The 15,120-nt window shown below is 45.7% G+C and overlaps 2 protein-coding genes across 5 annotated transcripts in view; one reads left to right on the plus strand and one right to left on the minus strand.

Moving 5' to 3' along the window:
- Window positions 1-9,547, plus strand: part of nhsl3 (NHS like 3) — a 35,525-nt gene extending 25,978 nt beyond the window's left edge. For 2 of the 4 annotated variants that reach the window (XM_072371164.1, XM_072371166.1), the window contains 8 exons: window positions 2,449-2,607; window positions 2,712-2,755; window positions 2,861-2,987; window positions 3,978-4,085; window positions 4,180-4,346; window positions 4,437-4,628; window positions 4,758-8,130; window positions 8,477-9,547. In XM_072371164.1, the coding sequence (XP_072227265.1) occupies window positions 2,449-2,607; window positions 2,712-2,755; window positions 2,861-2,987; window positions 3,978-4,085; window positions 4,180-4,346; window positions 4,437-4,628; window positions 4,758-8,130; window positions 8,477-8,517 (4,211 nt within the window). In that variant the 3' untranslated portion in view covers window positions 8,518-9,547. Of the gene's footprint in view, window positions 1-141; window positions 450-2,448; window positions 2,608-2,711; window positions 2,756-2,860; window positions 2,988-3,977; window positions 4,086-4,179; window positions 4,347-4,436; window positions 4,629-4,757; window positions 8,131-8,476 lie in introns of those variants that run through there. The other 2 variants (XM_072371167.1, XM_072371165.1) reach the window with 2 other exon arrangements.
- yars1 (tyrosyl-tRNA synthetase 1) lies at window positions 9,542-14,610 on the minus strand. The gene is made up of 14 exons (XM_072371168.1): window positions 14,497-14,610; window positions 13,920-13,994; window positions 13,696-13,842; window positions 13,417-13,592; window positions 13,199-13,328; window positions 12,949-13,029; window positions 11,859-11,951; window positions 11,620-11,755; window positions 11,453-11,538; window positions 11,226-11,361; window positions 11,028-11,137; window positions 10,715-10,908; window positions 10,490-10,631; window positions 9,542-10,403 (listed from the first exon to the last, which is right to left on the minus strand). The coding sequence occupies exons 2-14, from the start codon at window positions 13,974-13,976 to the stop codon at window positions 10,293-10,295; spliced, it is 1,599 nt and encodes a 532-aa protein (XP_072227269.1). The 5' UTR covers window positions 13,977-13,994; window positions 14,497-14,610; the 3' UTR covers window positions 9,542-10,292.
- Between the last annotated feature and the right edge of the window lie 510 nt (window positions 14,611-15,120).

Raw genomic sequence — 15,120 nt, forward strand, 5'->3', positions numbered from 1 at the left:
GGGAGAGAGGGAGGGGTCTCATCATTTGACAATAGAGACGGAATTACATTGGAGAGAGAGCAAAATAGATGGGAGAGGTAGAGCAGAGGGGGAAGGGAAGGAAGGAGGGTATCAGACTCGGGGATAAGGCAGCTGGGACAGGCAGCTTTGGCTGGGAGCTGATCTTATTGTGCGCTTGTCCCTCACAAGTCGCTCAGATACTCTGCGCAAGCATCTGCGGTAAATAACTGCCAGTCTGCTGCCGGCTGTGTGTTACTTTCTGCAGCCCTCAGAGGTCAGAGCATCGGGATCTTCTCTGGAAATCACACCGACTTGTTTGGCTCGTTAAGACTCCTGAACTTTATACCAATATTTTTGGGGATTTTGTATCTGATATGGCGCTGCTGTAGGCATGGTCGTCTACTTCAGGAAGAGCATCCACTCTCTGCTGTCTGTCTTCAAGAAGAAGGGTGAGTGCAGACTCACATGCAGGGCTTATGATAAATTAGCGCTGGTTCATGAAACTCTCTTACTCCTTAGGATTACTATGCTCGGAGTTTGTGGAGTTTAGCTGACCTTTTTCCTTACATTTAACGCACCCTACGGCAACAGGTTTTTTTTTGTTTTTTTTAGTCTTTCTCTCAAGCACAGACGCACTGGCACACAAGTGTTATTGCACAAGTTGGGGGTCTTCTTTAATAAGATAAAAGGGCTTGACTGGCTTTTTAAGCGATCGCCTTAGCCAACCAAAATCCCTAAATCTTCTGTAGGGGTCTGGCACAATCCCATGGGTGGGCTACTTGACCAATTAAATGCAACTGGTGATTACAGCAACTTAAATGCGAGTCACATTATGTGAGGAAACGCTCGCGGTCGTTGGTGTTCTTGTAGACTTCCCCTCGTTCTCTCGGATCGGATCAGATGGGTCCAGATTTCTCACAGCTACACACAGGAGAGGACATTGTGTATTTTAGGCTGCATCAACTGTGTGAATGCGGGCGGAAAGGGGTGGGACTGTCCGTTACTTACACACCTGCACAGACACACACACACACACATGTTACCTAACCAGGTGAGACTGAGAGGCAGTGTTGAAAGGGACAAAAGAAGGGAAAGCAGACACCCCACACTGAGCCCAGTTTAGCTGTGCTTCGAGCCACTCGGCATGACTGATTTCCCAGTCATGCTCTCAACATGAGACTTCCTTTTGTTGTTGTTGTTGTGTTTTATGTTTCGAGGGGACTGAAACTGAAGCGCAAATCCACAAATTTGCTTAAAAATCATAGCACAACAGCATGTGTCCAGTAATCATTTCTGAAAATTAAATCTACTGGATGAAAAAAGTAATAGAGGATACAAACGCACACAAAGTGTGCTAATAAAAAATACAACAGAAACAGTTAGAAAAAGAAGAAAGAATAGGTTGTATATACAAAGTTCTATTGCTTTTCAAGATTTCACTCAAAAGTCTAACTTCCTTATTCACTAAATATATAATTAACCCATTATGACCTGGTGCGATAAATATGTGTAGTTTTACCCTTCAAACCTGGATCAGCACGCATCACATCAATGTCTTCAGGGCACACGAACTATTTAAATTGATAAACGTGAGGGAAAAGTCAGTCTCTTTCCAGGAAAGCCTGAGATTTAAGCTCTCAAACAATTTTTTTGTCTCTGTGTTCTCATTACTCCACTTTTTTTCCTGCAAAGTTAGACTTTTATTTCAGGACAACTTAACTAAAGCTGGTAACAACTGGCCCTGCTTCCTTGGCCTATATATTGTTTAAGTTTATTTGTCAGGGGCCGTGCAGCAGGACACGAGTCTCACAGGAAAAAGAGATGCACCAGATTTAGCCACAGGATGTTTTATATCTGTGGTCCCAGGGCAGGTAGACATAGAAGTGCGTGTCAAAGGTAAGTTGGGTTTCTGTTGAGTGTCTGCTGTTTTTGGCTGTCGTGGAGGAGAGCTCAGTCCTGTTCCCACAGCATTGCCTCCAGCAGCATCTTTACAGGTGGATAATCTTATCCCACAAGAAGTAGCATGGAAGCAAGATACTGCAGGAGATTAGCCAGGCTGTGGTTGACTGCTAAAGACTTGGCAAGGCTGTGACATGTGTCCACTAAAGTTGGCTGAGGAGATTTGACGTGTGATCTGCGTTGCGCTCACGCCAGCTGGAGGTGCACAGGATTCCCCGCAAAGCCGATGAAAGTTTCGGCCTACGAACACCTGTTAGCTGTATGTTTGTGTTTGTCCAGAGAGGACAGAAAAGTGGCACGATGAAAAGCGCCTCAAACAAAAGCTGAATTCAGTTTTCAGGTCGATGACCAGCAGCAGCAATCGGAGCTGTGGTTGAAGACTTCTGTCTGTTTTCGGGCTGTTTCCGTCTCACTTTCAAACGCAGCAGCAAAAATATTTACCGTTACATTTGTTTTCTGCTCTTTTTGCACCCCCAACCAATTCAACAGCTGGCCCAAAAGGAAATGAAGACCAGAAGAGGTTGGCAGTCCACTACACAGCCTCCCGGCACCACCAGGAGAATGTTTTCATTGAGGGCAGCAGGCCTCAGTACCTGGAAGACCTGCACACTGAAGCTCAGGAGGGACTCAAAATACAACAGCAGGAAGGTCAGACACATTCAGAGAGTCAATGTGAGACACATGAAAATACCTTTGTTTTTAGAATCAAGCCAACATGGACATATTTTTTATGTTTCATTTTGTTCACACAGAACACGGGAACGAAGTGAACTTTGCTGAAAATGAAAGCATCGCTGTAAGTGCCCCAAAAGCTCTGTGGAATCTTTTTTTCATTCTCCTCTTACTGCACACCATGTTAATGCCTTCTAATATTACACTGTTGCGTGTGTATCGCCTGCAGTCCACAGACACTCTCCATCCGGAGCAGGAGATCAGCTCCTGCAAGGACAGAGGCAGCTCTCCAGAGTCGAGCTCCACCACCGGGAATACAGACACCACAGACACTCAGTCCGCACTTACCCGCCAAGGTAAACGTCAGCCCTGTTTGTGTGTCTGCGCTTGGAAAGGAAGCATCTATCTATATATATTTTTTATCTTAAAGAAATAGCAGCTAAAAAAAAGGTTTCTGAGTTTATGGCTTTATTTAGACTGGTAGTCGGGTACTTATTTAGCATGCACGCCTCATCCCCAGCTGCTTGGCACTCCTGCAGTTATGGTGTGAAATCAAAGAAAGAGGAAGCTGACGCACAGACTCACACTCATATACATTGCTAAGGATTTTTTTTTTCTTTTTTTTGGTGGGGTTACTCAAACGCTCAAAGCATCTAAAGACAGCTCAGCGGCTGCCTTTGCACATCAAAGCTGAAAGGCAAAGCACATCAGCCCGTGCGTGTGTGTGTGCGTGTGCGTGTGTGCGTGTGTGTGTGTGTGTGTGTATGTGTGTGTGTGTGTGTGCCCACGCAACGAGAGCGATTGGTATTCAGATCATATTTCTAGCATCGTTTTTAAAATTCTCAAGAACGGCAGCTCCCCCATTAAGCTTCCCTGAGTTTTAGGGAAGCGCAGCTCTCATTATTTGACCACTTTGTTCTTATGTGACAAAAACCATTTTTACCCCCCTGTAAGCAGTGTGGCTCAAAGGGTGGGTTGGTGAACTCCAACACTTTGTTCCAGACAGAGAAAACTCTGCAACCATTTCATGCATTGTCGTGAGAGTCTGTAGGGATGATGCTGAATCCCACTGACTCGGTGAAGGTTTTTCTTTTAAATTTGGTGCACACATTGACCATTTCTTGTTGCCGTAGTGCAACTTTCATCATCATCTGGCCGAAATTTTTATTTAGTCCAGTCCACCTGCAATACTAACAAAATTCCAGTTTGTACCCTGTGTTTAGTGGCGTTTTGCAGGCGTTTTCATGCTAGCCTGCTAAGCCAAGGTGGAAACAGGGATTGTAGTAAGAATGTTAGCATGCTGATGGGAGCATTTAGCTCAGCTATATTTCATCTCCGTCTGTCAGGTTCTACATTCAAGCCTCTGAATCCAGTAAAAAGATTAGAAAGGAACAGGAAGAGGAGCAGGAGAACCACCATCATGGGTATTCCTAACCAGGTCCAGAAAGAGCTCGGTGAGTCCACAGCCTCATCGCTCGCTGACAGAGAAACTATGGGATGTATCTTTGGTAGCAGTGTGTTAATAACAGTGACCCACATTCTTCACAGCTCTGAACAGAAGTTCCACATTTCAGCCACTTATTTCTACTCAGCTCCCTAATCCCGATGAGCATGGCAGCGAGAGCCAATCAGGTGTAGTTATCATTCCAACGGTTGATGGAGGGACTCCCACAGCGAATAAGGAGGGAGCCAGAGTGCACCTTTCAGAACTGGAGGTAAAGGGTTCTTCATAGAAAAAAAATCAGTTCTCAACATATTTCAATGTGCCGTTGCCACTTATTCAATGTTCCCTCTTAATCGCTTAGCAGGCATTCAGGGATGAACAGCTGGTGCGGAAGCACCTCCAGTCGGTGTACCAGGATGAGCAGTCCTTCAATCACCAGGGTTCCCATCTCTGCCCCGCAACCACCTTGAGACCAAAGTCCGTCGCAGTACCTGGCATGACTACTTCTTTTTCAGTCTCTCCCTCAATGTTTAACTTCCTCCTGGAGCCCCAGGTAAGAATGTTATCAGGCTGTTAGTTGGCAGTAAAAGTAGTTTTCTGAAACTTAAGTCATGAGTACCTCTTTGTGTTTGGAGCATCCAGGACATTTAAAATATAATCACCCGTTTCTGTTTCCTTCTAGGGCCCTGTAATGTCTATCTCTCCTCAGGCAACCTACCTGTCTACAATCATCCCTAACGCTGTCCTGCCAGCCTCGGTTGAAGTAATTGAGATTGACCGCAGCACCAGCCGGACTCATGGCGGCAATGTCAATCATGGCAGCAGCGTTCGCACTGTAAGCAAAAGCAGCCTTACATCTGGGGACTCATCAGTCAGCCCCTTGTTGTCCAGAAGATCAGATGGTGACGGCTCCCAGGCAAATAATTCCCGCAACGACTCCACGCCGATGCCCACGTCAGCCTCAGGGTCAAACTGGAGCGAGTCTCAGTCCTCAAAGACGATTATTTCAAACTCCTCACCTGCATCGTCCAAGAAAGTAGGTCTTAATGTGCAGGAGAGCCAGGCTGAGCAACTTGGAGAGGACCAGGAGCTTGCAAGTACCCATAGCTCAGTTAGTGGGATTAACAGCCCCAGTAGTAAAGGTGAAAATGCTACAGGACCAGGGTCTGAGGGAGATGCAAGGGGATCAACAGCTGCTGGGGAACAAGCAAATAACAAGCGCAACTCTACTCGTCTTTCAGTGATGAAAACCAAGCAACCTCCAGCGCCTCCTCGGAGAACAAACTCTCTGCATAGTAATAGGATCAGAAGTGACTGCAGGGTTGTGGTGGATATCAAAGATCTCAGCGACTCTGCTTCTGATGAAGTGAAAACTTCCACAGAAAAGAGTGTAGCAGAGGCGGGCACGAAGGTGGTTACCACAAACACCAGTATGATCCTCACACCTGTATCCAACTCTGCAGACACTTCCTCCTCTCCTGTAAGCCCCTCACAGGCCCCTGAAAGCCAGGCTGGAGGAGCAGCAGAGCCCCCGCAAGAATCAAGCACCTCCTCCCCACTGAAAACTCCCCCAGAAGGCGGGAAATTTGAACGGACTATGTCCCCTTCCAGTGGCTACTCTAGTCAGAGTGGCACTCCAACGCTTTCCCCAAAAGACATCTCCCCAACCTCCCCTAACAAACCTAAGAAACCAGTCAAACCAGAGAGATCTGTTTCTCGGGCTTCATCCTCAGCAGCCTCTCCTTCTTCCTCACTCACCTCTTTATCATCAGGTACATCTGAGCTTGCCAATCCAGAGGCTTTCAAATGTAGTCCAACTCTGTCTCCGCAGGGTTCTTCAGCAACTGATGCTGCGCAAGGACTCAGTAACAATCCTTCAGCTTTTAGAGTTGAAGTCAGGGAGCTGTTAAACATCCCGCCGCCTCCCAAAGTCAAAGCCCCGTGTCCTCCACCTCCAGAGACGTGGGCTCACAACAGACTGACGGTTGACCTCCTGTGTGGACCGTGTCCTAACGTCATCCAAGTGGCCCAGAAACCAGCAAATATTCAGGATATCACAGATAAACAGGCAGAAACCCAAACAGAAACCAGAAAAGAGGAGCAAGTTGTAGCTAAAAACCAGACAACGACAGACAGATCTGTCTCAGAAACATCAGAAAATAAAGCAAAGCTCGAAGCGTTGTCAGCAATGAGTCCTCAAGGTGGCGACATGGAGCAGGAGGTCAGGGAATGTCTAGCGGCAGAACGAGTCCAGGACAAAGAAAAGGCTAACGAAGAGGCTCAGAGAGAAGAGCAGAGTAGCGGCTCTGTTAAAGCTCAGGAGAGTCCAGAGGTGACTCCAAAGAAAGATCCCCCACCTGTCATGAAAAAGCCCACGACAGTACTGCACAGAGGCCAAACAGAGCCGCCATTAGAGACACAACAAAGGGAAATGAGCAGCAAGGCCCCAACAAAGGTTCATTTACCTGCTGAGAACAATACATCAACACAGAACGCTCTAACAGTTACAGCTGATAAGAACGAGATGGACAGAGGGGAGATCCCACACACAAGGACACCTTCAATAGAGGCCCCCAAAATGAATAAGATCTCCCCTCCACCTACGCCTCCACCAGCTTATCACCCTACCCCTCCTCTGTCAAGGAAAACACCTCCCCCATCAGTGCTGATCCCACCAAATGAGCTGCAGAGGGTACAGGAGGAGTCCCAGGTCGTGGAGTCATGCTGGCCGCCTCCTCCGCCTCCTTTGGAGGGAGAGTCTGTGTTTGACGGAGGCGATGAGGAAGATTTTCCTCCGCCTCCTCCACCCTTAATAACGGACAGCGTGATGGATGAAATGAACAGTTGTGCAACAGAGATGGACCTCCCGGAGGGACAGACTGCAGGAAATCAAGATTTAATCGCAGCTGTTTCACAACCAGCTGTGGCAGACAACCGACCGATGGTCGATGTCTCAGATTCAAAAGCTGACGCTCCCGAAGAGGTTTCCTGCCAACCTGCACCGAACGTTTCGTCTGTCACAGGCAGGGTCTCACCTCAACCAGTGAAACCACCTCCTGCACCACCTCTTCCACAATCAGAGAGCCCAGTGAAGGGAAGCTCTCTGCAAACTGAAGCTCAGTCTCCCTCTGCTATTCCAGCCTGTGCCCGACCTCCATCTCCACCTTCTGTCCCGGCAGCACCGCCTCCACCGACAGAGAACTTAACCCATGGGGTTCATTTCAAAAGGCAGCCCAGTGGAGCATATAGAGATGCCAGGAGCAAGGAGCTCCTCTCCCGCCACAAAAGCACACCCATTCCTAAAGAGGATGCTAACATTCCGCTTGTCACCCCCTCTCTGCTTCAGATGGTTCGCCTCAGATCAGTCAGCATGACTGAAGATCAGGTGAAAGCTCCATCTGAGGACAAGTCAAAAAATGAGGAGTCTCCTGTTCATGAGAACTATCCTCTCTCAATCCAAGGACCTCCAAGCACTCCTCAAAAGCCCATTCGCAAGTCTCTGTCACTGAAATCTCTCCCTCAGACTGTAAAAACGCCCTCTGTGGCAATGAGCTCTCCCTCTATGCGCCTACAGGAGGCCATACGTATGAAAACCGCAGCCATGTCGAGAGACAATCTGCCCTCCAGAGTGGGTGTAAGATCCCCTGCTTCCAGCTGCGTCAGCGAACCAGGAGCTCAGTCTTTGAAACCACACGATGGATGCGAAATGCACAAGTCCCCAGCCTCTACCGCCAGCTTCATCTTCTCCAGGAGCACAAAAAAGGTCGTCATAGAGACCGCGGCTGCCCCCTCCCCGGAGGCCCAGGCAAGTCTGAAGCAAAGCTTGGCGGCCGAGCTCATGCAGGTGTCTGACAAATCAAAGGCTGCCGCTTTCTCCAATGGCGGGGTGAAGTGTGACAAAGTTCCTCCACCGGTAGCGAAGAAGCCAGCCCTCGGCAGCCTGAGTGCCGCACAGAATTCTCACAGCTGTCCGGCCAAGATGGAGCTCAGCACCAAAGGAAACGGAGCGGCCGGAGGAGTGCAGCATTCGAGCGGAGCAGCACTGCCTGAAACAAGTAAGAGCAGCATTTCTCATCTTTCCTTTTCGCTGTGAGCGTACAGAGCTGTCGTCGGTGTGTGGAAGGCAGTTTGGAAGGCTGACTCAGCACTTACACAAACTACCTGCTGCGTTTCTTTCTTGTCATGACAAAGCACAAGGTTAATCCTTGCATCAGTAGGAATTTGGAAAGCAAGGTGCGATATTGCTTTAAAGAGTGTGTTTTGTGCCCACATAGTGCTGCTGACTTGCCTGCAACTCTCTCAGTAATTCAGTTAGATTGCCAGATGTCCACAGCATGTGTTCTTGTAGCTGCATTACGTTGCTACAGTATCTAACGCCCTCTTCTCCTTTTCCACCTCCAGCTACAAGAGTGACGGCGGACACAATTGAAACACTGTTCTGAAAGGGATCGGTGATCACACTGGCAAGAACAACAAAACTACAAGCAAGTGAAAAGGAGAGGTCACAGCAAGGATTCACCGACATTACCGAGACTTTGTGTGCCGTCTTCTCCAAAAGCCTTAGCCTGTTATGGCCTTCAAACATATTTATGCAAAAAAAAAAAAGAAGAAAAAAAAAGTAACACTCCTAATTTCTTAAGAAAGCTTTATCCTGGAGTATTTTTCTAAGCTATAGTCTATCTCCTGTTAAGGCCCCTCAGGGTGAAGTGGTGTCTGTTAGCTGTGCTGAGATCGCCTCCTAGAGGCCGAACTAGGTAGTGCTACCTGAAGCTCAAAAAGAGTAACTTCTGCACAGAGGTTAACCTTTTACCCCCCCACCACACACACATCTTCTGTTGTACTATAATGCATAATAATTATCATGGGAGAAGACGTCACTTCTATGCTTACACATCTGTGTGAAGATAATCGCCAAGCTTAGTCTCAGTCCTGCTTTTCACTGTGTGTAAAAGTATTTGAGAAAAAGGGATGCTGCAACATGTTTAGTCTGTTAGGACAGAGGCACTTTTGTAAAGTACAGCCACTGCTATATTGTCAGTTGGATGCTTTCTTCACTCCAAGAAATCTTTTGAGAACACAAGTGTCCTATTATTTATACGTAGCCGTTTCCACTAATAGCTCTCGCTCACCTGCTGCCAGTTATTAAATATTTAAAGCTCCGTTTTAACTGAAAACCACTTTTTGGGCTGCGAACGCGGCGGCTGGCCCAGGATTATTGATACACTGGAGCAGCCTTGGTGTGAGGTCATTGTTTTTATTAAATGTTCTGTATCTAAGTCTTTGTCTCAAGCCCTTAACAAATGAAAGACCCAGCTCCAAACTAGTTGCACAAAACACTTTCCCTTCCAGCAGAATCATAGGTGAGTACATTTTACACTCTTTGTGAGGGGTCAGAAATCTACTTTTTAGTGATTATAAAAAATAAATTGTGTACAGTCGTTAGTTCTCTAAATAAAATCTAAGTGTATTAAACCCGTTTCCTGTTTTTCATACCGTATAAAAAACATTTTTTTGAAAAGTGGCACGTTTTGCAGTTTCTCATCAACATGAACAAATTTTGTTCCTTGAAGACCACTGATTCAGCCAGCGTTTATTTCATTTTAAAGATGATGCATTAATTAATTACAACAGTGTTCAGATATGGATATGTGTGACACGTTACCCAAAATACAACCGTCTTTTTCGCACAAGGCAAATTTTTTTTTTTTAAACATACGGCCGATGTCCAGAACGTTTAAAGCATTCTGCTTCCACAGGTTTGGCGGACTGGCCACTGCATGGACATTTATCATGATGGCAAACAATGAAATAGTGTAACGTCCACCTGGAAAAGCACTGAAACATGAAGTCCCTTTACAGAAGCCTGAGATATTCTTTCTGTGGTTACTTCCAGGTCATTTAGCTTCAGTTGGTTGTCTGTGTACATTTAAAAGCATTAGTAATGCCATACAACTCAAAGTAATGAACCACAGATTGATAAATAAACACAGTTATTGTTGTAAATGACTCTTATGTTTAAGAATTACGTGCTTTTTCTCTGTCGAGGCAAAGCGAGATAACGGTTGGTCTGAAGCATCTAAAACTTTTGGCAAAAATGTCCAATCATCTTCCAAGAAACCTCCAGATGAAGTTTGATGCTGCTGCCATGGTGATTTGTGGATGAAGGTCGTTGTGTGGTCGACAGCAGCAGCGTCACTGATGTCTGTAATGAGTGGATTTAACTGATGTTTCCTCCTTTCAGCGTCTTACATGTGATCTGTCCCAGTTTGGTCATCAGCTTTTTGTCTTTCCACTGAGCTACACACTCGTCTGAGATCTTCAGGTCCAGCTAGAGTTAAAAAAAAAATATTTTATATTTAAGCAATGTGTTTGACTTCCATTAAGGAGGACTGTTACAACTTGGCTTGAGCGTACCTGTAGTTTCTCCCACACCTTCTTCTTTGGGTTCAGTCTATCGTCTGGCTTGCCAGTCTCGTATCCCTCCACGAAAACCCGTTCACCTGGCGACGATTCCTCTGGTGGATCCAGAGGCTCCACCCTCCGGGGCTCCCCTTCTCTGGAAATAAACAAGAGACACTGAAGGAGTCAAAAGGTGACCCTGAAACGATGGTTTTAATCAGAAACAGAGATGACACTCACACGGAGGCACAGAGCAGCATGGCTTGAGACTCGATCCCTCGCATCTTCTGTGGCTTCAGGTTACACAGCACCAGCACCGCTCTGTCTTGCAGCTCCTCCTGTGAAACATAGGCCACCAGCCCACTGACGACTGTCCTCGGCTCCGGTTCTCCCACGTCAATCTTCTCCAAGAACAGCGAATCAGCGTCAGGATGCTGCAGTTTCGACAGCGGAGAGTGAACGCAGATGGCAAAAATATTACTACATCATTTCCACAACATGAAGAAGAAAAAAGATCCCATTATACATTAATAAAATGATCACAATCACTAACCTTATCCACACTGATGATCTTGCCCACCCTGATGTCCAGTCTGGAGGGAGCCAGCTCATCATCCTCCCCTCCACCTCCCCCCCCTGCCTTAGCGCCTTTTCCTCCTGCTTCTGATAACAAACATGCAAAACAGAGTTTAGTCTCAACATGAAACCGGTTCCCACTTCAGTGAAACAACTCCAACGGTTAAACACCGACTTGTCTTTGAGGGATCGGGATAGGCAGAGTTGGTGAGTTTGCGGAGCGCAGGAGTCTCAAACTTCTTTCTGATTGGATCCAGGAGCTGATTAAGTGCCACTTCCACTGAAGCCTTCAGGTCCCCCGGGTGGATCAACTAAAATGAGCGAGATGGTCCAATTGGTCAAACTAGCACATGAGGAGAAAACTTCTGTTTTTACTAATAATCTAGTTCGGCTGTAGCTCACCTCCTCAGCAAAGTCCTTCTCCACTTCTTCGAAGACCGTATAAATTTTGTCTCCGCCCCACTTGGGATCCCTTTTGACGCAGAAATCTGAAACACAAGGTCTCCAATTTTCATCTCATGTACGTTTCAAAACATGCACAGAGCAAGTGTGACCCTGCAGTTTTCTACCTCCTCGTAGAGGGAAGAGGACGTGTTTGACAAAAGAGAGAACTCCGTTATTCTGGATGTTTCCTGGCTCGCAGAAAGCCTTCTTCAGCTTCTTCTTCACGTCCTCTTTGGAGTCCAGTAGATCGATCTTCGACTCCTGCAGCCGCAAATCGATGATAAAGTTACATCTGGCTGTAAGCGCCAGGAAACATTTCCTTTCCTTAATATATAAAAAAAAAAAAAAACTTCTGTGGCCTTACTTCTTCTGAAGAGCTCATCTTGGCCCCCGTCAGTCCCGGAACCATCGGGTTCATCAGATGAGCGCGCTTTGCATAGCCAAGGGAGGGCAGATACTGCAGAACATTCATCATGGTTAGGAAATCTCATTTTTTACATTAAGTTTTACGTTAAATGGAACTTCGTTTGAAAACTCTGCTGTTATGCAAAGTAAAATTGAATTATTTAAAAAAAAATAATAATAATAATAATAATAGACATTAAAGACAACAGTCAGTCATTTAAGTGTAGATTCCAGAATTTACGAAGTGGACCTTGAACGTACCATGAAGCCCTGTGTTTTAATTTACAGTAATACTCACAGATGGTGCTTTTCAAAGAAAAATAGATAAATAGATAGATAGTTTTAGCTTAACAGCGTGTCAAATGATTTAGCTGGAGCTCCTCATCCCTATTCCAGCAATCCTCTTCAAAGGGAAGTTTGCTCACATTGTGCTACATTTAACACCAACTGCTTTTTTCTAAATGCATTACGGACAAAGCTGCTTACGACGAGGAGGAATTGTACGCTGGTCGTCTCCGACCATTTCAATAAACATTTAAGCTTACTTACAGAATGTCTCTTGTGCTATATGTCACCTATACAGCGGTGTCGGTCCAAAAAAAAAAAAAAAAGCTATTTTCAATATAATTTTAGAGTTTTCCATTTCACCAAATATACCAACTCATTCAAAACTAAGAAGCAAATGCAAATTCTCATCTATTTCATCTAAAGAAATGCTCACTCAGCAGAAATGATGCATTCATCTTGAATGAGGAGGTGTGTCAAAACCTTTGAATGGTAATGTGTGTATACCAACATGCTAAAATATGCTGACAATCACCAGTCAACTCCGGCTCTTATCTGAGTGTACAGACAAGGACAGTGGTGTCCAACTAAACTCCAAACCACGCCGGCAGAAGCTAAAACAGTCCTGAGGACTTTTCTCTCTGGTCTCCAGTTTAGGTGCAGAGGACGTGGGCTGGCTGTGGGACACAGTTTGGAGAGTTGACGCAGCTGAGACCCACCGCACAAAAGCTAGTAGAGAAATCCTTTGGTTGAACAAAATATACCTTCTCTGCCAAGGTGAAAATCTTCCTCTGATCTACTCCTCCAAACTGGGCATCCACCTTCAGGTACTCCTCATCCAAAGCCTGAGGACAAAGACAAATTTCATTTAATGTCATAAAGTCTAAAGCGAATATCTTACCCTTTTTTTTTGCTAGGATAACAGATGTTTTAATAAGGTCAAACTGGAGAACCAATATTCCAAGGCTTAGTCATGTGATGATCTTAGTAGTTCATCTATAACAGTGTTATTACCTGCAGTCCCGGGTACAGCAGACCGCTCAGCAGAGGATGCTCCACCTGCTTGACCACCTCAGCTCCCGCCTTCTTAGCATCATGCTCTGTCACCATGGAGGACAGGCGGTACACATCGAGAGTGTACTCTCTGAAAGGACAGGTTAAGTAAAGAAAATCACAAACATGTTTTAGGAGGAGACTAAGTTTGAAAAGCGCTCGTTCAGTCAGTCTGTGACCTGCTGAGCTGGAAGTCAGTCCCTTTGATAAACCGAAGTTTCTCCAGAGGAACACCAATGCTCTCCAACATGGCCTTGATGACCTGCTCGTAGTACTTCACCCTCAGCTCCAGCAGCTCCCAGGGAGCCTTCATGTTGTCTAGGAAGGCGTGCAAGTCCGCAAACAGAATTGTGACCTGCAGAAAGAAGGCAGAAACCAAAGCATTTGTAAAGCAGATGGTAACTTAGAGGAACTACAAATACAGCCGTATTCCGACAGACTTGATGAAATCTACCCACCTCACAGCCAGCCCTGAGGAAGTCTGCTATCTTGGACATGGGGACAAAGTAAGCTACATGGGGTTTTCCTGTGGTCGCTGTGCCCCAGTACACCTTCAGCTCCCTCTCCTGAAGAACCTGCTTCAGCTTCTCTTCTCCAAGCACCTCCTGCAACACACAGATCCTGATGAGACTGAGCCACATGATGGCTTTAGTGACTGTGAATACATCTTAGCATGTCCCACCTGGAGGTTCCTGGTGATGAGGTTGAACTTGTCGTCTGGACTTAGCTGGTCTGCCATGATGCAGGGCCCCTCTGACTACAAAGACAGCGAGTCAGGCGTTTAATTTAAATCCTCTTTCCATCTAAACACGCCCGACTGCATCCCTTAGGTTTAATGTTGATCTCAGTCTCTCAGAGAGAGGAAGCAGCTTTAACTTGTTGTCAAATGACCACCGAGCCTTAACGTGCAGTAATCGTTTAAAGCAGCCGTGTCGCAGGTTTCTCAATGAGAAGGAAAAAGGATGTAAACACGAAACCTTTTAATTAACACAGGGGTATCATCGTGAGCTCCACCAGATTCAGTTTAACCAATTCTAATACAAAATGCTGGCCACCTAACCGCAGTGCTCACCGATGACATGATAAATGAACGAAGAAGCCAGCTAATTCTACATAGCTAGTTAGCAACAGAACCATGTGCACCTTTAAAACTGCCAGCTGCTAGCTACGTTGGCTGCACGAGCCAACAGGTATGTTTTTCGCTTATTTAACAGCGATATCGCACCCTCTTAAAGTAAAAAAAAAAGCTGTAGACATACCTCAGAGCGTATCTTCTTACAGTTAGACGGGGGTGAGAGAAACCGGCTGAGAGAACTTGACAGTGGGTTGCATCAGCGACTGCCTTGGCTCTGCTATCGATTAGCTCCAAGGGAAAAGCAATCGAGCGCTGAGATGTTGCACACCGTGAAACTACTGCTTTTGTCTGAAGAGCCAAGTAAAATATTTAATTGAATGAGTTTACCCATCATTATATTTTATTTTATTTTAATGTTTTTGGAGGAGAATGTTAGGAAACTGCGACCTGCTTTAAAAGCCACCGGTACAAAGACAAGACAAACGGATAAAAAAAAAGTGTCATTATAAGACATGAAGCCACAGGTGAATGTTGTTCAACTAACTGATACCGACAGGAACCCTCCCGGTTCTATAAATGTCATGTTTGAATATAATATTTATAAGTCATGTTATAAAATACGCTAAGTTTCCTTTAGCTTGTAACCGCCCTTTACTTTCATTGAAAATAATCGTTTATAGGTTTAAAACGGCGCTTTATTTCCAACTTAAATAAAGTAGATGTGCTCTGGTGTAGACCAAATCAGTCTGCTTCTTTTCTTTTAAAGCTGTGAGCGTTGGTAAAGCTGTTGAAGCTTCATCACACCTGA

The sequence above is a fragment of the Leuresthes tenuis genome, unplaced genomic scaffold (genome assembly GCF_036924035.1).
Source record: "Leuresthes tenuis unplaced genomic scaffold, fLeuTen1.0.hap1 SCAF_18, whole genome shotgun sequence".
NCBI classification, from domain to species: Eukaryota; Metazoa; Chordata; class Actinopteri; order Atheriniformes; family Atherinopsidae; genus Leuresthes; species Leuresthes tenuis.